Source organism: Cherax quadricarinatus, chromosome 78 (assembly GCF_038502225.1).
Source record: "Cherax quadricarinatus isolate ZL_2023a chromosome 78, ASM3850222v1, whole genome shotgun sequence".
In the NCBI taxonomy this organism is placed as follows: domain Eukaryota; kingdom Metazoa; phylum Arthropoda; class Malacostraca; order Decapoda; family Parastacidae; genus Cherax; species Cherax quadricarinatus.
The window spans coordinates 5,654,273-5,677,625 of record NC_091369.1 but is presented as its reverse complement, the minus strand read 5'-3'; the positions used below and the strand labels follow the sequence as shown (position 1 = coordinate 5,677,625).

Genomic DNA, 23,353 nt, shown 5'->3' with positions numbered 1-23,353 from the left:
ATTTTGCTCTAACACACAATAGCCAATTAAAGTGGTGGAAAAAATAATATTATTTTTAGTAGTAGTTGGCATAAAACAACCAATATGTATATATATATATACATTAAATATACATTTTTATGTTAAATATAAAGTTTATATATAACAATGTATATCTATAATTATGTGCTGAAGACTATTATTGTATGTGATTATAGAAACAGTATGTACAAGACGTGTATAATGATCATTGATAAAGTTTATCTTATCTTATATAATATAAATTAGAGCAGCTAATGAATTTATCAATTTTATTTATAAAACAAAAAAAAAATCATGGTTCTGTATCCAACTGAAAACTTTGGATACTCATCACGTGAGTCACATTATAAATTAGCTTAAATTACTAATATAAATTAATCACATTCCACAATTTTGTCTCATAATAATAATAACTGAATTTATATGAATAATAAGATTGTAAATAAAATACAAATAATAATAGAGAGTATCCTCGTAGTCCCTGTCCGGGAGGTCAGGATCCTGGAGCTGTTGTTTTCAACATTAAAATTTACTGTTTTTAGTCATGTTGCTCTGGTGAGTTGTGTAGTTTTAATGAGATATTGATAATTAGTCAGTTTATGTGATAAACTTTAGGAATGGTGACTTATACTGGTAGAATATTGACGATTTTTGTGAAGAAACAGTTGTGGTCCGGCCCAGTGGTCCTCACTGTTAACAGTTGTGGTCCAGCCCAGTGGTCCTCACTGTTAACAGTTGTGGTCCAGCCCAGTGGTCCTCACTGTTAACAGTTGTGGTCCAGCCCAGTGGTCCTCACTGTTAACAGTTGTGGTCCAGCCCAGTGGTCCTCACTGTTAACAGTTGTGGTCCAGCCCAGTGGTCCTCACTGTTAACAGTTGTGGTCCAGCCCAGTGGTCCTCACTGTTAACAGTTGTGGTCCAGCCCAGTGGTCCTCACTGTTAACAGTTGTGGTCCAGCCCAGTGGTCCTCACTTAACAGTGGTGGTCCAGCCCAGTGGTCCTCACTGTTAACAGTTGTGGTCCAGCCCAGTGGTCCTCACTGTTAACAGTTGTGGTCCAGCCCAGTGGTCCTCACTGTTAACAGTTGTGGTCCAACCCAGTGGTCCTCACTGTTAACAGTTGTGGTCCAGCCCAGTGGTCCTCACTGTTAACAGTTGTGGTCCAACCCAGTGGTCCTCACTGTTAACAGTTGTGGTCCAACCCAGTGGTCCTCACTGTTAACAGTTGTGGTCCAGCCCAGTGGTCCTCACTGTTAACAGTTGTGGTCCAGCCCAGTGGTCCTCACTGTTAACAGTTGTGGTCCGGCCCAGTGGTCCTCACTGTTAACAGTTGTGGTCCAGCCCAGTGGTCCTCACTGTTAACAGTTGTGGTCCAGCCCAGTGGTCCTCACTGTTAACAGTTGTGGTCCAGCCCAGTGGTCCTCACTGTTAACAGTTGTGGTCCAGCCCAGTGGTCCTCACTGTTAACAATTGTGGTCCAGCCCAGTGGTCCTCACTGTTAACAGTTGTGGTCCAGCCCAGTGGTCCTCACTGTTAACAGTTGTGGTCCAGCCCAGTGGTCCTCACTGTTAACAGTTGTGGTCCGGCCCAGTGGTCCTCACTGTTAACAGTTGTGGTCCAGCCCAGTGGTCCTCACTGTTAACAATTGTGGTCCAGCCCAGTGGTCCTCACTGTTAACAGTTGTGGTCCAGCCCAGTGGTCCTCACTGTTAACAGTTGTGGTCCAGCCCAGTGGTCCTCACTGTTAACAGTTGTGGTCCAGCCCAGTGGTCCTCACTTAACAGTTGTGGTCCAGCCCAGTGGTCCTCACTGTTAACAGTTGTGGTCCAGCCCAGTGGTCCTCACTGTTAACAGTTGTGGTCCAACCCAGTGGTCCTCACTGTTAACAGTTGTGGTCCAACCCAGTGGTCCTCACTGTTAACAGTTGTGGTCCAGCCCAGTGGTCCTCACTGTTAACAATTGTGGTCCAGCCCAGTGGTCCTCACTGTTAACAGTTGTGGTCCAGCCCAGTGGTCCTCACTGTTAACAGTTGTGGTCCAGCCCAGTGGTCCTCACTGTTAACAGTTGTGGTCCAGCCCAGTGGTCCTCACTGTTAACAGTTGTGGTCCAGCCCAGTGGTCCTCACTGTTAACAGTTGTGGTCCAGCCCAGTGGTCCTCACTGTTAACAGTTGTGGTCCAGCCCAGTGGTCCTCACTGTTAACAGTTGTGGTCCAGCCCAGTGGTCCTCACTGTTAACAGTTGTGGTCCGGCCCAGTGGTCCTCACTGTTAACAGTTGTGGTCCAGCCCAGTGGTCCTCACTGTTAACAATTGTGGTCCAGCCCAGTGGTCCTCACTGTTAACAGTTGTGGTCCAGCCCAGTGGTCCTCACTTAACAGTTGTGGTCCAGCCCAGTGGTCCTCACTGTTAACAGTTGTGGTCCAGCCCAGTGGTCCTCACTTAACAGTTGTGGTCCAGCCCAGTGGTCCTCACTGTTAACAGTTGTGGTCCAGCCCAGTGGTCCTCACTGTTAACAGTTGTGGTCCAACCCAGTGGTCCTCACTGTTAACAGTTGTGGTCCAACCCAGTGGTCCTCACTGTTAACAGTTGTGGTCCAGCCCAGTGGTCCTCACTGTTAACAATTGTGGTCCAGCCCAGTGGTCCTCACTGTTAACAGTTGTGGTCCAGCCCAGTGGTCCTCACTGTTAACAGTTGTGGTCCAGCCCAGTGGTCCTCACTGTTAACAGTTGTGGTCCAGCCCAGTGGTCCTCACTGTTAACAGTTGTGGTCCAACCCAGTGGTCCTCACTGTTAACAGTTGTGGTCCAGCCCAGTGGTCCTCACTGTTAACAGTTGTGGTCCAGCCCAGTGGTCCTCACTGTTAACAGTTGTGGTCCAGCCCAGTGGTCCTCACTGTTAACAGTTGTGGTCCAGCCCAGTGGTCCTCACGGTTAACAGTTGTGGTCCAGCCCAGTGGTCCTCACTGTTAACAGTTGTGGTCCAGCCCAGTGGTCCTCACTTTTAACAGTTGTGGTCCAGCCCAGTGGTCCTCACAGTTAACAGTTGTGGTCCAGCCCAGTGGTCCTCACTGTTAACAGTTGTGGTCCAGCCCAGTGGTCCTCACTGTTAACAGTTGTGGTCCAGCCCAGTGGTCCTCACTGTTAACAGTTGTGGTCCAGCCCAGTGGTCCTCACTGTTAACAGTTGTGGTCCAGCCCAGTGGTCCTCACTTAACAGTTGTGGTCCAGCCCAGTGGTCCTCACTGTTAACAGTTGTGGTCCAGCCCAGTGGTCCTCACTGTTAACAGTTGTGGTCCAGCCCAGTGGTCCTCACTGTTAACAGTTGTGGTCCGGCCCAGTGGTCCTCACTGTTAATAGTTGTGGTCCAGCCCAGTGGTCCTCACTGTTAACAGTTGTCAACAGTCGCTTGCAAATTATCGGTCATCGCTGCAATTATCCAAATTTTGTTAAAAGTTTAACCTCGGTACAGAGAAAAATTAACCAAGATTGGCAGTTTTTTTAACATATATAAATTAAAAGTCAGAGTTTTCTTCTGGTCTTCGTTCTGTTGTCCTCCGTCATTCAAGTGGTTGTTTGCACTTGTGAAAGTTTTTCTAGATTGAAATCTACTTTTTTTTTTAATTTTTATGAATTTTCTCTGCCATCTAATTAAGTAAGTAAGTAAGTTTATTCAGGTATACACAAATACAGTTACATAGAATTATCATACATAGCAGCATATGTGTAGAGAACCTAGGATAACCCAAAAAAAGTCAGACAGAGTGACTTATTTCCATTGGGGTCCTTTTACCTTATTATTATAATATAAAGGTTATAATATTTTCTTATTATTCTACAATGAAGAGCTGTATAGTCCTTGTGGCTTAGCGCTTCTTTTTGATTATAATAATAATCTACAATGAAGATAACATCTTATTATCATACTAAAAAGACTATCTACTACACGAGGGTCATTAAGATTATCTACAATACGAGGGTCATTACTAGGAATAAGGTAAAATTTACACGTATGTTAGCTAAAAAATAGAAAATCATTCCCCTCCCTTTCTGTAGCTACATTCATCAGACACCTTTTGGCAGTCTTCTTGAACTGGTTCATGCTATGACTGGCTTTGACATGTGTGGGTAATCTGTTCCATTCCTTTATTGCTGTACAATAAAAGGTGTTTGACGCCTGGCCAATGACTGTGGGTACTACAAAGTTGTGCTCTCTCCCCCTAGTACTATGATTGCTTTGGTTCCCAACCTTGACAAAATTGACAGCAAGATATTCTGGACATTGTTTGTGAGCAATTTTATAAACATGATTTAGCTTCAGTTGTTTTACTCTGTCTTCAACATTCAGCATATCCAACTGCTGTAATTCATCCTGGCCTACATGTTCTCTTGGTCCCAGCCCCAGGATGAATCTTACGATTTTGTTCTGGGTGATTTGCAGTCTATCTTTCAGTTTTTTTGTCAAGGCAGAGTACCATGAAGAGCAAGCGTAATCCATATGGCATTGTATAAGGGCTAGACATAGGGTCCTGCGAGCCTCAGTAGGTAGACACTGTGCTTGTCTATACAGGAACTTCAGTCTGGCATTCGCTTTCTTTACTACACAGTTCCCTATCAATTCTCCTGACATGCATGGGTCAAAGGGGATTCCCAGATATTTTACTGATGAAACCAAAGTGATGGGCTCCCCATTACACTGAACATTAAAATTATTTACCCTTCTCAGTTTATGTTTCGTGCCAAAGAGAATGGCTTCAGTTTTCCCTAATGTAGTTTTTAGAAATGACTATTGTATGCCTAAGGATTACATATTTAGATTTGCTATGTTTAATTTATTCTCCTTTTTTCTTTAAACAGCATATTCAGTTTTTAATGCCTTTCTACATTTAGGTCTCCCATGTATATAATACTCTTTTTACATTTAGTATGATAGTTTTCCATCTCATACTTTATTCTGAATATGAAAATGCAAACCTAAAATATGCTAGAATTTTGTTGCACTTAGTATAATAAAATAATATTGTTTTTTACACTATCTTTCTTCTTGCAGATCAACAAAATGGAGCCAATTATATGCTACATCTGCAATGACAAACGTCGAATTGCAGACACCGACACGTCCGAGACAAGAATTACTAATAGCTCCAATGCAGAAACGCTCAAAGAAATTTTGATTAGGGCTCTTTCCTTAGGATACGTTGAAGATAATTCAGATAATTCAACCGAACGTGATCAGGGGAAATTTAGCAGTGGGATATGCATAGTTTCTTTAAATTCTCGATACGATGGAGGGCTTGAGGCTGTAAGTGAAAGGGTTTTATGTGACAGTGTCATCATCTGTAGAAGATGCGAATCACTCTTGAGAGATTTTGAATATCACGAAAGGACCTCTGCTAAAATAGCTGAAGAAATAAGAAAGTTTTTGACCAGACAGGGAGTAAATGAAAAAGAAGAAATAAACATAGAGAAAAATGGTGAAGGTGGACATAGTGTTATTCCAAAAGCTGCTTTTAGCACATCGGTTATAAAGCACCTGGATGAGAGGCAGGGGATACTGGCAGCTTTCAGAGCCTTAAGGAAATCAGGTGTAACAGGGGCAAAGAAAAGGGGAAGAAAAAGAAAAAATGAGCTTGTTTCTACCTCAGTAATAAATGAAAGTGGAGAGGATGAAGTTGGTGAAGACATAGAAAAGGCTTTTGCAAAGGAAATAGCAAATGAAAAAAAGAGATTACATAGTTTAGCATCCTCTAGGTCTAGTAAGCGAATTCAAAGAAGACGAGAAGATGGTTTGGTTGTTAAATGGGGAGATGCTATGTATGAAACTGAAAATAGTTCCTTGGAACCAAATGTAGATGCTGATGATATTTTTGATGATGATAGTGAGACGTGGTCAAAGCAAGATTCACAACCACGGAAAAAAAGAGGGAGGAAGCCTAGTCAGCATCATTTGATAAGGTTTACTAAACCTGCTGGTAATAATTTAACTCATCAATCACAGGATCAGTCTGATTTGAAATATCAGTGCCCATTTTGCTACAGGTATTATATTCCCTCTAATTCTCGTATACATAACTGTACATCTTACAAGAACCAGTTGAGGTGTCACCTTTGTAATATTTTCTTTACCTCATATGTAAGACTGGAAAAGCATCTAGAAGTTATACACTTGAAGCAGAAACAGGTAAAGTGCCAAGAAAAAAATTGTCAGTTCATGTGTATTTCAGAGCCTGCATTTGTATTGCACAAGCATTTTCATTTCCTTGCAGCCTTTAAAGTTGATGGGAATGAAGAAGAAACATACCTAGAAGATAATATAACTGAGTTAGATAGAGAGCACCATAGGGTTACACATGCACTAGATCCAGGAGATGGTGAAGTTACAATAATAGATGATATTCAGGGTATTCTCACATCCCCTGATATTGCTGACCAAGTGTCATTTTTACTTGACGAGAAAAGCTTCCTCACTGATGGTCAGCCGATTAACATAACTACTGATAAAGCAAGTACAAAAGCCGTAAAAGATCAAAGGAACATACTTTACATTGAAAGTAGCATGAGAGAGGATGGGAAAACAGAGCAAGGGAAAGCAAAACTATTTAAACAAGAAATCATCCCTAATAAGTCAGACTCTGTATATAAAATAGTGAGGAGAGAGATTCAGTGTCCTTTTTGTGATATGAGGTTTGAGTCTCAGAAAACATTCCAGGTTCACATGAAGGAAATTCACATAATGTTGTTTAAGGCAAAAAGTGATCGCAGTATTGGAAACAAGATAGAAAATGCTAAAGACACTGTAATTAATAAAGTATGCAGAGTTAATGTTAATGTAAAAAAAAACTTCAACATAACACCCGAGGACCTGACATACACAGTAGAAAGACTCAAAGGAAAACTAAGCAAGCCTTAGATTTATATGATTTGTCAGAGACAGCCAGTGATTGCAAAGCTTCATACACAGTGGAAAGTGACTCAGAATGTTTTTGGGACATTCTTAAAAATATAGCAGATAATGATACTGAGGTAAAAGAAAAAGGTGACTTGCCAAATAAGAGCAGCACACTAAATACAAAAAGATTACACAAATGCTTGGAATGTTCTAAGGTATTTTCTTCTAATGCTCATTTAAAAGAACATGAGGTAAGCCATTCTGACAGGCAACCATACCGATGCATAGTCTGTGATAAAGGTTTTAAGAGAAAGAATGCTTTAAGCAAGCATGTGCGCATTTTTCACCCAGATGGACCCGATACTGTTTATTGTTCCTGTGGCAGGGTGTATGCTTCTCAAGAATTGATGGAAAAACATAAAGAATGTAGTGGAAGTCACAGATTGTTAGTATGTCCGGAGTGTGGAGCATTATACAAAACTGAAGCAAGTCTAAAAAGTCATATGATACTTCATAGAGACATTGAAGGCAGTGGCTCTAATAAGTCATGGCCATTTACATGCCAATCTTGTGGTGAAAAATTCAGTAGTCAAGCATCTTTGAACAACCACATTGGGAATTTTCACAGGACCAGTGATTTTCAGTGCCAACATTGTGACAAGGTTTGCAAAACTAAGCAGTTACTTACTCACCATTGTTTAAGAAAGCACAAAATTGGTAATACAGAGTTTTCTTGTCCGGTGTGCAATAAAGTGTTTAGTATATCAAAAGATCTCCGTCGTCACCTTCAGTCTCATAATCCACAAGGATTACATAAATGTTCTGCTTGCCATGCAAAATTCAAAACACATTCCACTTTACAGTCTCACATGAGAATACACTCAAAAGGTAAACCTTATGACTGTGTTTTATGTCTTCTTCCTTTTGATACAATTGAAAACTTGAAAAGTCATATATTTTCACAACACAATATTGAAGTAGATGTGAATGAATTTTCACAGCACTGGAATCGTAAGTGCCTTGTGTGTGGGCAGATTTTTCTTCGTCGCTCTGGTCTTGCATTACACATGAAATCGCATTTAGAGTCCCATACCACTGAACTTTTATTTGTGGAAAACAGCAGTGATGATACAAGTGTTAGTAATGATATAAAGAATGAACTTAACAAAGCACCACACAATAGTGTACAATTTACGGCACTTACCGAATCTAAGGATGAGCATAAAACATCAACAGAAATTAATTGTTCAGTGAAAGTTCAATGTAGAGATATAAAAGAGAGTGACAAAAATGAAAGTGAGATACAAGCAAGACTGAAAAGCCAAAACACAGAGGAAGAGAAAAGGATGTCTCACTATATCACTATAATGGAATATCTTGAAGATGATAAGAGCATGGAAACTATGTGCAATGATGCAGAAACTAAAACCTCACTTATGCAGGGTAATGCATGTGTAACTGAGCATGTTATTGAGCCAAGTGAAGAGAATGCATGCCAAGAAACTAGAAATGATTCTAATGTTGAATATAAAATTTCTAATATGCATGAAATTCCTGATATTGCAAAAGTGCCTGTCTCCAACAAAGAAGAGGAAACTAAATATATTTGTGGAGAATGTGCACGTGTGTTCACTGATGTTGATGATCTCAAAAATCATTTACAAACATGTTACCAACAAGACACTAATGATGAATACGTAGTTGTATTTGAAGTTGATGGAAATCCGTAAAATATTGTATTTATTACATTTTTAAGCATGTAATAAAATATTGTACTATTAGTCACTAGAAATATTTCTTCTATCCCTTCTTTACAAGTTTTCTGCTTGAAGGCACTTCCTTCATGTAATGGAGATAAGTCTTAGACTGCATTGGCAAGGACTTCCTTTGCTAGGGTGGTCGTCTCCTGTGAAGACTTGACTAAATGCTGCTCTGTGCATTTGCTGTATGTGGTAACCTGTGCACTGCTCATTTCATAAAAACCCATGATTGAGTTTCAGGCATAGTCTTCACAAACCTTTTCCAGATAAAAGCCAGGCTGGTAATCTCAAGACTGCCAGCCCATAATAATAATAATATCTTTATTTCTACATGTACAAGGTGTACAGGCCTAGCTGACATCGATGACCTACTACATAGAAAGCCGCTTGTTATGCAGAGCATTTTGGGCAAATTAGGTCAGTTTTGTCCCAGAATGCAACCCACACCAGTCGACTAACTCCCAGGTACCCATTTTACTGATGGGAAACATAGACAACCGGTGTAAAGAAACATGCCCAATGTTTCTACCCTTGTCGTGTGAAGTGAGAGCTTTAGCCACCAGGCTACAGGGCCTAGTAATTCTTTTGATAATTCCATTAAAATAAAGTACTGTATATATGTAGATATACATGCACAAGATAAAATGAAATACAGCAACATGGGTGTATATCAAAGAGGATTATTGAACCAATATTTTTACAAAAGTTTATTATTTGCTACTTATATTTAACAGTAAAATAGATATACGTACGTACTGTATATAAACAATCTTTTTGGTTCCCAGATAAAAAATTCAAAGAAATCTACTACACAATTTGTAAATGTTATTGTGCACAGTATACAAAAATGTAAAATATAGAAAAAACAATGCTTATCAGGTTTGGTCACTTATTTTCACGGATGCTACAGTACAGTACAGTACAGAATCCTTTATCTGAAATTTCAAAATCTGAAAACCTCCAAAATCCTAAAGTTTTTAGTGTTGACATGATGTGCCAAAAATGGCTCATACAGTGCAAGACATGGTAGCGGCTCAATCCTCCATCTGTTGGGCACAGACAGACCAGCTTCATGTTTGTACTAGTGCCAGTTTGTTGTCAGCAGCAATTACCATATTTTATGGTAATGTAAACACTATTTTTTTCCAAAATAAGAACCTAAAATTTACCCAGCATTTTGGAGGCTGAAGATTACATTGCTCATAGGCCTCAACCTAAGTCTAAAGAAGTGTTTCAATACTAGACAGTAATCTATGCTCTTGTCTATGACCCAATAATGAATAGTTTAAACCATTTTGTATAAAATAATGAAAAAAAAATCACAAATAATCTTAAAATTTGATGGCGCTTAGCAGCGGTAGGCTAAGGTAAACCAGGTGGAGTTAGGTGAACTACGGTAGTATCAGTTGGCTAATTCACCTGCTTACCATCAAACAACCCGGTAATAACATTTTTACTCACTTCAAACGATCTTTATATTAACCTTTTTGGGGTAAGTGCCGTTGTGCTATAGCTTGAGCTTAGACTCCATCCCACAGTACTATGTGATGAGCTCAGCTCACTCAGATAAGCTGTGAGCAGTAAATTTTGGCCTAGATATGAGAGAATGGGTGTGTGCTGAGTGTGCACTGTATCAAAAAACATCATACCCCATTCCCCATGCGCAGGTGAGAGCGATATATCGTAGTCTACACCTGGAAGGTTCTGGAAGGACTGGTCCCTAATATGCACACAGAAATCACTCCATATGAAAGCAAAAGACTTGGAAGGCGATGCAACATACCCCCAGTGAAAAGTAGGGGTGTCACTGGTACACTAAAAGCAAACGCAGTAAGTGTCTGGAGCCCAAGACTGTTCAACAGCCTCCCACCAGCAATAAGGGGCATTACCAGACAACCCCTGGTTATCTTCAAGAGGGAGCTGGAGAGATACTTAAAGTGGGTGGCGGGTCAGCCGGGCTGTGGGTCATACATTGGACTGCGTGCAGCCAGCAGTAACAGCCTCGTTGATCAGGCCCTGATCCACCGGGAGGCCTGGTCGTGGACCGGGCCACAGGGGCGTTGATCCCCGGAATACCCTCCAGAGAGACTCCAGGTAGATGAAGTACATGATAGAAAAACAAAACTGACCATGTGTGTGGTTAAAAATAGTGACCTTGCAGTGTACTTTTGTATAGTTTTCTTGGTATTATTTGAAAAAATGGGAGATATATTACAGAAATAGAGATGATTTTGAATGGTTTGAGGATTGTAAGTAGCTTGAAATTGAGTTCACAGTAGCAGAAATATTCAATTTTTGTCAATACTCCAAAGGACACTAATCACGTCACTTGTCTAATACGTGTTCACTACTGTGCTGACATTATTTATGCAATTACTATTAAAATAATGCAGTTTCCTGCATAACAGTAAATGTACATACTGTACTACTTATTAAAAAGTAAAATCAATAAACTTTAAAGACAGAGCTACATGCTGAGGAAGAGAGGACTGACTGGGATTTAACCCTTAAATGGTCCAAACATATATACGTATATGTTCTCTTGCGTAGCGCCCCAAACGTATGTATACATTTCCTTTGTCATTCATTCAACATTGGCACAAAAAGCCTGAGTCGCCTAGACATAAGAGAATGGGTGTGCGCACTCACTATGCGCCACATGAAAAAAATGGGGAATGCCTGGGTACCGTATGCTCTTTTTTCCTATTAAAAAAAAAAAAACAATTTTTTTTTCTCAAAAAATTCAGGGTGCTATGCGAGAGAACGTATATATGCATTTGGACAATTTAGGGGTTAACAGATCAAGAACAATCTCCTGTATACTGGAGAGCGAGAGCAATGCATAATATGATATTTTTGTAACTAATCATGTTAGAGCATTTTTTAGTGCTGTCTCACATAAATATAGTAATGGGTTTTTAGCACTGGTTCAAGTAAATTCAACTTGTTTGAGGAAAACTTTTTCCAAAACTTAACCAGTCAGATATGGAGGGCATTTATCTTCTTTTTGTAAGCAGTGATAATGTTTATTTGGTACAATACCTGTACAATACAGTATCCTGTTTAGACTTGGGGTCCCATCCCCAAGCTGACCCATTGTATAGATGCAAATATACAAATATTCCAAAATCAGAAAAAATCCAAAAGACTTCTAGTCTCAAGCATTTCAGATGAAGGATTCTCGACTGTGCTGTCTCACGAGGCATCAGTGCGACATATACTATTATGAAATTGGGTAATTGTATTTGGAAAATTGCCTAATAATATACAGACTGGCTGACCAGGCAAGCACAAGATGAGCCTGGCCCATGGCCAGGCTCTGGGAGTAGATAAAAACTCTGAACTCAACAAAGCCATATCTTAACACTAGCACTGTCTTGATTATCCGAAGTACAATAACCGAGTCCAAAGATATCATGGTGCAGAGTTGATCTTTGATGTTACAGACTGCATGTACTGAGAGATAGTATTAAGTATTATTATAATAAAAAAAGAAGTGCTAAACCATAAGGGCTGATAGTATTAAGTAAAAGTAATAAGTATGTAAATGCCTCCATAGGGAGGTGGAGAAGAATCCTTCCTCCATAAGCCGTGCATATCATAAGAGGAGACTAAAATGCCAGGAGCAAGGGGTTGGTAACCACTTCTGTATAAATTACTAAATGTAATAAGAGGAAACTTGTTTCTTCTTTTAGGGTCACCCAGCCTCAGTGGGAGACTGCTGGTGTGTTGAAAAAATAAGTCAATGTATTTAACAATACGTGTAAATATAGAATGTGCTGACAGAATTGCTCTGCTTACAATACCAGTGATAAATGGTGTGAAAATATTAAAGTGCAGTACGTATTTATATATGTGTGAAGATATGTGAATAGCATGAATGTGTACCTGTATGTACATTTTCTGTACAATTACACTCCTTGTACAACACACATTATAATTTTTTCATACATTTATTGTACACTATTGTTATATGTCCACTGCATATAGAAACACATGTCCTGTCTCAAGGAATGGATTTGGCATTGCTAGTGTTTGAGTCATATTATAATGTTTAAGCAAGGATGACAAAACTCATAGTCCAAGCTTTGCAGTTACTCACAACTGGTTCTGTTAATTAAGACATGGGTGTACATACCTACAGTACTTGCTGCCAAGGAGGGTGACATTCTTGTTAAGGCACTCAGTGCCAAAATTTCTCAACACATTTAATGGCTCTTTTAACCTTTTCATTTCAACACAATTGCAGAATTAATGTTACATTACTTTTTTCCATATTCAATTACAATAGGCTTATCATGCAACATATAACCATTACAAGTATTAAGGGCATTTGTTGCAATCTCTTCATTCTCGAATGTAACAAATGCTTGCCCTTTCATGCGACCACCTAAAATCCTATATATTATTTTAGGGCCAATGTTAGATTCAAAATGTCCCATAATGGATGCTAAGTCATGAGACGAGGTTTTGTTAGACAAGTTTTTTATATATAATGTAGACGATGGCTTCCCTGGATTGAGATTTTTAAATTTATCCAGATTCCTAAGCTCATCAATGTTTTTTCTGTTTAATTTTATAGTTTCTAATGGTATGAGATCACTAGAATTAAGCGTCAAAACAAAAGGTTTGCTGCGAGTTCCAGTCGATGACTTGTTCTCTGTATTTATTGTGAATGCATTACATTTAATATCTACAAATTTATCTTTTGGTAAAATGCATGATGTGGCTGGCCTTTCAACATCACTCTTATTCTTGCCAATTAACTTAGGCATTTCTTTCATGTCCCACAAAGACTTTGGGTTTTCTGGTAAGAAAGACATATTCGAGTGCTCCTTCCCTTTCTTTTTCACTGAAGAGCCTTCTAGATATGACTTTTTAAACTTACGTTTCTGTGGTAGAACGTCATCTCGACTTACTGTATCACTTGGAAATAGCTCTTCTGCCAAATGTTTAAGGTGGTTAATAGGATGATTTGCTGGAATGGTCTCATCTTGATGTGGTTGCAGGCGCACAAGGCAGGCAGTAAGTTTGTCAGCTTCAACTCTACTTGGAACGACACTACACTCTTCTTCAAATTCATGTCGGTTCAAAGGAACTGCTCCATTGAAATGTTCAAGTTTGTCTTTAAATGACTCAAGCTGTTTTTGTCGTTTTAATAACTTATCCTCTATTGCTTTAAGTCTTTCTCCTCTAGCGTGAGGAGCCTCCAGTGATGAGTTATCAGTATCTTCATTCAAGAGAAGATGGATTTCTGCATCTGAAAGTCCACTTGACCTTAAAACCTGCTTTACATTAATGAATAATTCTAAATTTTTGTAATCTTCATATGATGCTAAGCCACTGGTACTAGCTGTAATTGATTCTTCAGCTGTTGTTCTGACAAAATCTCTCTGTTTGTTCAACTGTTGTTCCAAAGATATGTGGGTGGACATTTGCTTCTTAACAAGTTCCTTCAACATTTTTTCACGAAGGGTACAAGTTTTAGGTTCTTCTGGCCCCTCTTCCTCCTGGCCCAAAAAGCGGTACTTTTTAGCATTATTATATGTTACTGATGCCATGTTGCAGGTTGTCCTAAACTGTTCTTAAGTTACAGTGGTATGATACTTGTATATTCCTGGTTGATGCTTGCATGTACAGTAAATAAAAATTATAGAAAAAAAAATTACAGAATGCTACCGATCACACGAGGAGAATTTTACAAATTTCAACCTTCACACATATGGGTTCCAATTACTGCCATCTTCTGGTGTCAGTGATCCTGTAATTAAGAGGACTATGTCAACAATCCACCAGATTCCAACACCTCCCATAGTCAAAAGTTTCCCCACAGCTGTTCCAGTTTGTCCCAGACAAAATCGGTCCATGCCCAGAAAACCCAGCAAAACACTATAGATGAGTGTTGTCACAAAGTAATGTCCACTGTACCTGAAAGAAAGAGAAAAAATCTCATCAGTTACAGTACCAAAATATTTACTGATAAAATAATTCTATGCATATAGAGAATGGTAATACAATGTTACCATGCTGTATGCTCCCTCAATGTTTGTTAATGGAGTGTGAAAATATAGGGTACAAAATGTTACATCGTAAAATCCCAATTTTAATGTTTTAATAAGCTTAGAAGTGTTAATTTTCTGCAACTACAGATATGGCTAATACTAAAGCAGGGTGTAGGCACTATCTCTCTAACTGTTTTCAATATTGCTGACTTCTTCCATAAAAATTAAAGATCTTGCTCCTAACAATGGTTTTTTCATTACCAAACATCTATGACAAACCAATAGAATAATAATGCAGTTCGCATCTCTTAAATATTTTATGCCATTTGTTAGTTTCTGATTGCATTACATAGTGGTATACAGTACCAATGAAATGATGAATAAGACATGTGCAGCACCTAAGTGTATCCTCATTATGAAGACATTTTGCCAAGAAGTGTTTTTTAATTCAATACAGAGAAAACATACTGAACACAATAGAGGATGAGGTAATCAGTCCCTTAGTCTTGATATGTGTTCAGTCCCTTAGCTCTGATCAATCTAACAAATCTATTATTATTTTTTTTTTTTTTGCTTTTTTTTTAACAAGTCGGCCGTCTCCCACCAAGGCAGGGTGACCCAAACAAGAAAGAAAATCCCCAAAAAGAAAATACTTTCATCATCATTTAACACTTTCACCTCACTCACATATAATCACTGTTTTTGGAGAGGTGCTCAGAACACAACAGTTTAGAAGCATATACATATAAAGATACACAACATATCCCTCCAAACTGCTAATATCCCGAAACCCTCGTTTAGAGTGCAGGTATTGTACTTCCCATTTCCAGGACTCAAGTACGGCTATATAAAAATAACCGGTTTCCCTGAATCCCTTCACTAAATATTACCCTGCTCACACTCCAACAGATCGTCAGGTCCCAAATACCATTCGTCTCCATTCACTCCTATCGAACAAGCTCATGAATGCCTGCTGGAAGTCCAAAACTCTCGCCCACAAAACCTCCCTTACCCCTTCCTTCCAACCTTTTCAAGGACGACCCCTACCCTGCCTTCCTTCCCCTACAGATTTATATGCTCTCCATGTCATTCTACTTTGATCCATTGTCTCTAAATGACCAAACCACCTCAACAACCCCTCTTCAGCCCTCTGACTAATACTTTTATTAACTCCACACCTTCTCCTAATTTCCACACTCCGAATTTTCTGCATAATATTTACACCACACATTGCCCTTAGACAGGACATCTCCTCTGCCTCCAACCGCCTCCTCGCTGCTGCATTCACAACCCAAGCTTCACACCTATATAAGAGTGTTGATACTGCTATACTTTCATACATTCCCTTCTTTGCCTCCATAGACAATGGTTTTTGTCTCCACATATACCTCAACGCACCACTCACCTTTTTTCCTTCATCAATTCTATGATTAACCTCATCCTTCATAAATCCATCCGCCGACACGTCAACTCCCAAGTATCTGAAAACATTCACTTCTTCCATACTCCTCCTCCCCATTTTGATATCCAATTTTTCTTTATCTAAATCACTTGATATCCTCATCACCTTACTCTTTTTATGTTCACTTTCAACTTTCTACCTTTACACACACTCCCAAACTCATCCACTAACCTTTGCAATTTTTCTTTAGAATCTCCCATAAGCACAGTATCATCAGCAAAAAGCAACTGTGTCAATTCCCATTTTGTATTTAACCCTTTGACTGTCGCGGCCGTATATATACGTCTTACGAGGTACCGTGTTTGACGTATATATACTCATAAATTCTAGCAGCTTCAAATCAAGCAGGAGAAAGCTGGTAGGCCCACATGTGAGAGAATGGGTCTGTGTGGTCAGTGTGCACCATATAAAAAAATCCTGGAGCACGCAATGCATAATGAGAAAAAAAAACTCCGACCATTTTTTTTAATTAAAATGCCGACTTTGTGGTCTATTTTCGTATAGTATTTATGGTTGTATTCTCGTTTTCTTGGTCTCATTTGATAGAATGGAAAACATATTACAGAGATAGAGGTGATTTTGATTGATTTTACTATAAAAAGAACCTAGAAATGGAGCTCAAATTAGGGGAAATGTTTGATTTTTGCCAATGTTCAAAAGTAAACAAATGATGCCATTGTCCAATAAATGTCCAACTAGCCATTCTAATATGCAGTCATGAATGGGTTGATGTTATTTATACAATTATTACAGTATTGCAGTAGTCTGCATAATAGTAAGTCTTCTATTTTTTGCTTGAATGAAAATTCAAAATAGAAAGCAAGAGTAATATCAGAGGGGCCTGGAGACATGACTGATGAGCAAAGAAAATGTTATTTTAGAGCCAGGAATGTCTGCATTGTTCATTCTGGACCTTATTTTGAAATTGTCATATTTTTTAGTTTTTGTGAAATTGGCCAAATTGCAAATTTCTGATCACATTATTAGGTAGTTGAAATAGGTAAATGGGCAGTTTCTTGTACTCAATCGATAGAAAAAATGGAGTTCTAAAGAAATAGCTGAGTTTGGTCGATTAGAACAATAGAATTAGCTGAAAATAGGGCTCAAAGTGGGCGAAATCGCCGATTTGTAAACAGCGCCGAGGTCGCTAACTTCGCGAGAGCATAATTCCATCAGTTTTCCATCAAATTTCGTTTTTCTTGGTGTCATTACAATCGGGAAAAGATTCTCTATCATTTCATAAGAATTTTTTTTTTTTTTTTAAATTTTGCAACACCAGGAGACACCTCAGGATTGGGGGTTGCGACAGTCAAAGGGTTAATTCCCCATAATTTAATCCCACCCCTCTCCCGAACACCCTAGCATTTACTTCTTTTACAACCCTATCTATAAATATATTAAACAACCATGGTGACATTACACATCCCTGTCTAAGACCTACTTTTATTGGGAAGTAGTCTCCCTCTCTTCTACACACCCTAACCTGAGCCTCACTATCCTCATAAAAACTCTTTGCAGCATTTAGTAACTTACCACCTATTCCATACACTTGCAACATCTGCCACATTGCTCCCTTATCCATTCTATCATATGCCTTTTCTAAATCCATAAATGTAATAAAAACTTCCCTACCTTTATCTATTATTGTTATGGTCACTATTCCCTAATTTTGCTCACTTTTTATGAATTAATTAGGTCTCAGTCCAAGAAACGAGCTTAGTTTGGGATCATTCTAAATTAAGGGACAGGTGAAGATAATGGTATGGAGGAGGTGATAGACATACACACCTGTGCTCTTACAAAAATTAATTCAAACTAACTTAATGCATGGAAAGCCATCACGGAGGAACTTTCTTTCACCACAGCAATCAATTCCATCCAATACAGAACACCACACTTTGGTGATTTCCACATCCTCAAATCTCTGCCCTCCAAACTGAAAAATAATGAAGGTAATCACAATAATACGCAACTAATAAGTTACTTAATACAAGCTGAAATGCTTTCCACACCAGGAATGCTCATTACATAATAATAATTAATAAATAAAAATAATAATTTATTTCCACGCTATACATAGTTGTTACAGAAATGGACGACATTTAATATTTCACGTGGAAAACCCTTAGTTATGCAGAGTATTTCAGGACAAGATACAACATAATATTGTAAACACAAACATACAAAGACGTTAAAAATATACACAGAATAAAGGTAATTCTAATGAATATAACAAATAGGTACAATAGGTTGGTAGACAGCAATCACCCAGGGAGGTACTACCATCCTGTGGTAGTAGGTTGGTAGACAGCAACCATCCAGGGAGGTACTACCGTCCTGCCAAATGCGTGTGACACAGAAACCTGTAAGCATTTTACACAATGGTAGGAATGCTGGCGTCTTTCTTTTTGTCTCAAGAAAACAGGTACGTCTTGCTACTTCTATACACAAATAACCCGCACAAAGACTTTGTAAATGGTCCAAATCGGACTGAAACGTCGTCGCAAGCTTCTCTCTTTTATGTGCGGGTTATTTGTGTATCGTTCCAGTCATGGTATTGTGCCTTTTTTTGTTATTTATTTGCTACTTCTACTTTCACTCAGGCACACTATGTATACATGTACACGTATATGTACACACCAATTTAAATTTTCTTCATTTCTAAATAATCCTTGCTCTTTTTACTTCCCTTCATCTCCATGGGAAAGTGGAAAAGAATCTTTCCTCCATAAGCCATGCATGTCGTAAGAGGCGACTAAAATGCCGGGAGCAAGGGGCTAGTAACCCCCTCTCCTGTATGAATTACCAAAAATAAGAAGATTTGAGTGTCAGCAAAGTAACATTTATGAAGGGATTCAGGGAAACTGGCAAGCTGGACTTGAGTCCTGGAGGTGGGAAGTACAGTGCCTGCACTCTGAAGGAGGGGTGTTAATGTTGCAGTTTTTTAATTGTAGTGTAGGTGTGACTCTGGCAAGACAGTGATGGAGTGAATGGTGATGAAAGTGTTTCTTCTTTTTAGGGTCACTCTACCTTGGTGAGAAATGGCTGATGTGGTAATGAAAAAAATATATATGAAAGATGAAAAAAATGACATGGTACATGACAATGAAAAAAACTTGAGTTAGGATTCATTCAAATAAATTAAGTTACAACACCTGAGTGATATTTAATACAATAAATTCAAAATTAGATGTATGTACTGATTATTTTAATAAAGTTCAGTACAGTACATATATTGAAGCATCAGTGCTCATTTGGAGAAACCAATGTGAAAAAGTAAAGGATATTTATAAATAGAGATGTGGAAAATGATTTGACTACAGCATCTCGGTACACAGTGCCTTGTTTAGCTCGGTTTTAAATTTAATAAAAAATGTTAAAATTTTTTAGTTCGTTTTCAATCTGCATAGGCTTTTTGTACATGTTCATTTGAACATACAACATAGGATATCAAAGAGGTATTTGTTTCTGATGTGGTGCCTATATGCTCTTACATTTTTCTATAAAAATATTTAAGAGTTCAGCTTCAGCATTACAATGCAATGTTTTGAAAATGTGGAATGAATTATGGTATGAATTGCATTTATATTAGTAGGCTTCCACTTAGGGAAGTGGAACAGAATTCTTCCTCCGTAAGCCATGTGTGTCGTAAGAGGCAACTAAAATGCCAGGAGCAAGGGGCTAGTAACTCCTTCTCCTGTATATATTACTAAATGTAAAAGGAGAAACTTTCATTTTTCCTTTTGGGCCACCCCGCCTCGGTGGGATACAGCCGGTGTGTTGAAAGAAAGCTTAGCAATCTGAATAGGCATAGTGTGTTACCTATTGGTAGAGTCTGTGATTGCTCTGAAAGCTGCCTTTTTTTTTTTTTTTGAGATACAACTGGCTTGAGATGTGTTGCTGAAGCAGATCCCCCAGGCACAGATTCCATATATGAACTATGGATAGAGGAGGGGAAGGTAGTGTTAGGGGTGTGGGTAGTAAGACATGATAATAAATTCTGGAAAGTACTGCTACTGTCTTAGACTTTTGTGGATGTGCTGGATATGGAGATTTCCCTTCTTTTTTGCATTATTCAAGGATCAATGATTTCAATATCTATATGACAAGGAGAGAGGGGTGGGATTAAATTATGGGGAATGAAATACAAAATGGGAGTTGACACAGTTACTTTTTCCTGATGATACTGTGCTTATGGGAGATTCTAAAGAAAAGTTGCAAAGGTTACCTGGAGTTTACCTGGAGAGAGTTACGGGGGTCAACGCCCCCGCGGCCCGGTCTGTGACCAGGCCTCCTGGTGGATCAGAGCCTGATCAACCAGGCTGTTACTGCTGGCTGCACGCAAACCAACATACGAGCCACAGCCCGGCTGATCAGGAACCGACTTTAGGTGCTTGTCCAGTGCCAGCTTGAAGACTGCCAGGGGTCTGTTGGTAATCCCCCTTATGTATGCTGGGAGGCAGTTGAACAGTCTCGGGCCCCTGACACTTATTGTATGGTCTCTTAACGTGCTAGTGACACCCCTGCTTTTCATTGGGGGGATGTTGCATCGTCTGCCAAGTCTTTTGCTTTCGTAGTGAGTGATTTTCGTGTGCAAGTTCAGTACTAGTCCCTCTAGGATTATCCAGGTGTATATAATCATGTATCTCTCCCGCCTGCGTTCCAGGGAATACAGGTTAGTGGACGAGTTTGGGAGGGTGTTTAAAGGTAAAAAGTTGAAGGTGAACAAAGATAAGAGTAAGGTGATGCAGGTATCAAATGATTTAGATAAAGAAAAATTGGATATCACATTGGTGAGAGGCAGTAAGGAAGAAGTAAATGTTTTCAGATATTTGGGAGTTGACTTGTCAGCGGATGGGTTTATGAAGGATGAGATTAACCACAGAATTGATGAAGGAAAAAAGGTGAGTGGCATGTGGAGTTATCTGTGGAGACAAAAAACGTTATCCATGAAGGCAAAGGAGGGAATGTACAAAAGTATAGTGGTACCAACACCCTTATATGGGTGTGAAGCTTGGGTTGCAAATGGTGCAGCAAAGAGGCAGCTGGAGGCAGTGGAGATGTCCTGTCTAAGGTAAATGTGTGGTGTAAATATTATGCAGAGAATTCAGAGTGTGGAAATTAGGAGGAGGTGTGGAGTTACTAAAAGTATTAGTCAGAGGGCTGAAGAGGGGTTGTTGAGGTAATCTGGTCATTTAGAGAGAATGTATCAAAGTAGAATAACTTGGAGAGCATATAAATCTGTAGGGAAAGGAAGGTGGGGTAGGGGTCATCCTTGAAAAGGTTGGAGGGAGGGGATAAAGGAGGTTTTGTGGGCGAGGGGCTTGGACTTCCAGCAAGCATGTGTGAGCATGTTAGATAGGAGTGAATGGAGTTTAAGGGACCTGACGAGCTGCTTAAAGTCAACAACGAGGCACTGTTGTATAAATAAAAGTACAGTAATGTTCTGTATTGTACAGTGACACTACAGTAAATGCTCTATTTAATGGATTAATTGTTTTATAAATTAGTCCCAGTCTATAGGGCTTAATGATGTTTTTTTTAGGGGAGCACCCAAGTCTTGATGGGAGATGGCCGATGGTCAAAAAAAAAAAAAAAAATTAGGGGAAGTTTTTCTTAAATTTTTTTTGTATACTGCATATGTAGAGTATAATGAAATAGGTAGTTAGGTTACCTTTACACAACCATGACCTTCATCATCACGGGCTGACTGGTTACCACGGTGATCTGTAGGTTTATCGCATTCAAGGAATTCCAAGGGCCTGGAAATACATATTCATATTTAAGTTAGAATAAAATTAGTTATATTTTCCAATAGATTACCTACAGCATGATTTTGAAGCTTTTGTACTTATACAGTCTGAGATAATGTCTGACTACTTCCCTGGTATTCACCTGATCAGCCAGGTTGTTGCTGCATGTAGATAATAACCCAAGCTATGAAAACTTCTTCAAGGCTGCAATTTAAATATGTTGAAAATTATAGAAAACAAAGTGAATGTGGCATCATTTTGTGTGTCAATCATTTCTGCATACAACTAGTATATTCATGGAGAAGCACTGAACCTGTATGGGTTATACACTGCTTGGAGAATGTGAGGTAATCAGGTTCAATTTCAGGAGGGGAAGGTTTGTTCTAGTTCCTTGGATTAGGGCAGCCCCTAATGGGTCTTCATATAGTACATGTAATAAAAAAAATCATTCATTCATTTTCAAAAGGAGTGAGTACATGAATAATGGTGACATGTACCTTGCGTAACATGTACCTTAGTGAGAAACAATGTGTGAAGACACATATAAAAGGTTTTATTCAAACACTACATTAACCTTCTTTCCTTCACCAATACTGCTGAATGGCATTTAAACTTGATCATCAGAAGGAAAAGATAAGATTTTGTTTGGATTTTTAACCCTGGAGGGTTAGCCACCCAGGAGAACCCAAGAAAGTCAGGGTGTCATTGAGAACTGTCTGTCTTATTTCCACTGGGGTCCTCTTGTCCCCAAGGATGTGACCCACACCAGTCGACTAACACCTTGCTAGGTGCTTATTTGCATTGGTCCTCTTTTGCCTGATGCAGCACTGTATGGCTTTTCGGGTTCAGCACTTAATATGATTATACAGTATTATAATTTTCCCCTGGATGTAGCCCACAACAGTTGGCTACACCTACATCTACATAATGCTAGGTGAAGAGGGGCCAACAAGAGCAAGGAAACACAATTAGTATCTTCACTCAATCCAGGATCAAACCCAGGTCCTTCAGTTGTGAGCTGTAACTGCTACTACTGAGTCATCAATCTTTGAGAAGAAAGGTTCAATTTGTAGGTTGACTTGGTCTGTTGACTGTTGTACTCTTGCAGTTTGGATTGTTTGGCAACACACTCGCCTCACACATTGAGTGTCCATGGTTCGATCTCCAGCATAGGTGGAAATGTTGGTCAAGTTCCTTTACACCTGCTGTCCCTGTTCTCTAAGCAGTAAGTAGGTACCTGGGTGTTTGTTGACTGGTGTGGGTCACATCCTGGGGAAAAAGATTAAAGGGACACAACAGAAATAAGACAGACAGTCCTCGATGATGCACTGACTTTCTTGGGTTATCCAGGATAAAAATCTTAACAAATTTTATCTGAACACGATAGCAAGCAAATCAACACGGGTGGAGTTCGAGCCCCACTCATTCTCTGATTTGGCATGACTACTTTCTTTGTATTATTAATCCCAGAGGGTT

The 23,353-nt window shown here is 39.1% G+C and overlaps 3 protein-coding genes across 6 annotated transcripts in view; 1 reads left to right on the top strand and 2 right to left on the bottom strand.

Moving 5' to 3' along the window:
* The first annotated feature begins 491 nt into the window (after window positions 1-491).
* On the top strand, window positions 492-8,692 carry LOC128701590 (uncharacterized). Of its 2 annotated transcripts, none has more exons than XM_053795371.2 (2): window positions 492-576; window positions 5,062-8,692. In XM_053795371.2, the coding sequence occupies exon 2, from the start codon at window positions 5,071-5,073 to the stop codon at window positions 6,919-6,921; it is 1,851 nt and encodes a 616-aa protein (XP_053651346.1). In that variant the 5' UTR covers window positions 492-576; window positions 5,062-5,070; the 3' UTR covers window positions 6,922-8,692. The 2 variants fall into 2 exon arrangements, with proteins under 2 accessions (XP_053651346.1, XP_069957697.1); XM_070101596.1 differs by lacking the exon at window positions 492-576 and adding an exon at window positions 3,898-4,008 and having other exon boundaries at window positions 5,062-7,071.
* Window positions 8,693-9,354: 662 nt separating this feature from the next.
* On the bottom strand, window positions 9,355-14,221 carry LOC138855014 (RNA-binding protein 41-like). Its single transcript, XM_070101592.1, has one exon. It carries the CDS (start codon window positions 14,219-14,221, stop codon window positions 12,923-12,925), a length of 1,299 nt encoding a protein of 432 aa, XP_069957693.1. The 3' UTR covers window positions 9,355-12,922.
* Window positions 9,355-23,353, bottom strand: part of amrt (TM2 domain-containing protein 2 amaretto) — a 16,475-nt gene continuing 2,476 nt past the window's right edge. For 2 of the 3 annotated variants that reach the window (XM_070101594.1, XM_070101595.1), the window contains exons 2-4: window positions 21,799-21,886; window positions 17,945-18,060; window positions 14,375-14,588 (exon numbers count right to left, since the gene is read on the bottom strand). In XM_070101594.1, coding sequence (XP_069957695.1) covers window positions 14,375-14,588; window positions 17,945-18,060; window positions 21,799-21,886 — 418 coding nt within the window. Of the gene's footprint in view, window positions 14,589-17,944; window positions 18,061-21,798; window positions 21,887-23,353 lie in introns of all 3 variants that reach the window. The other variant, XM_053795370.2, reaches the window with a different exon arrangement.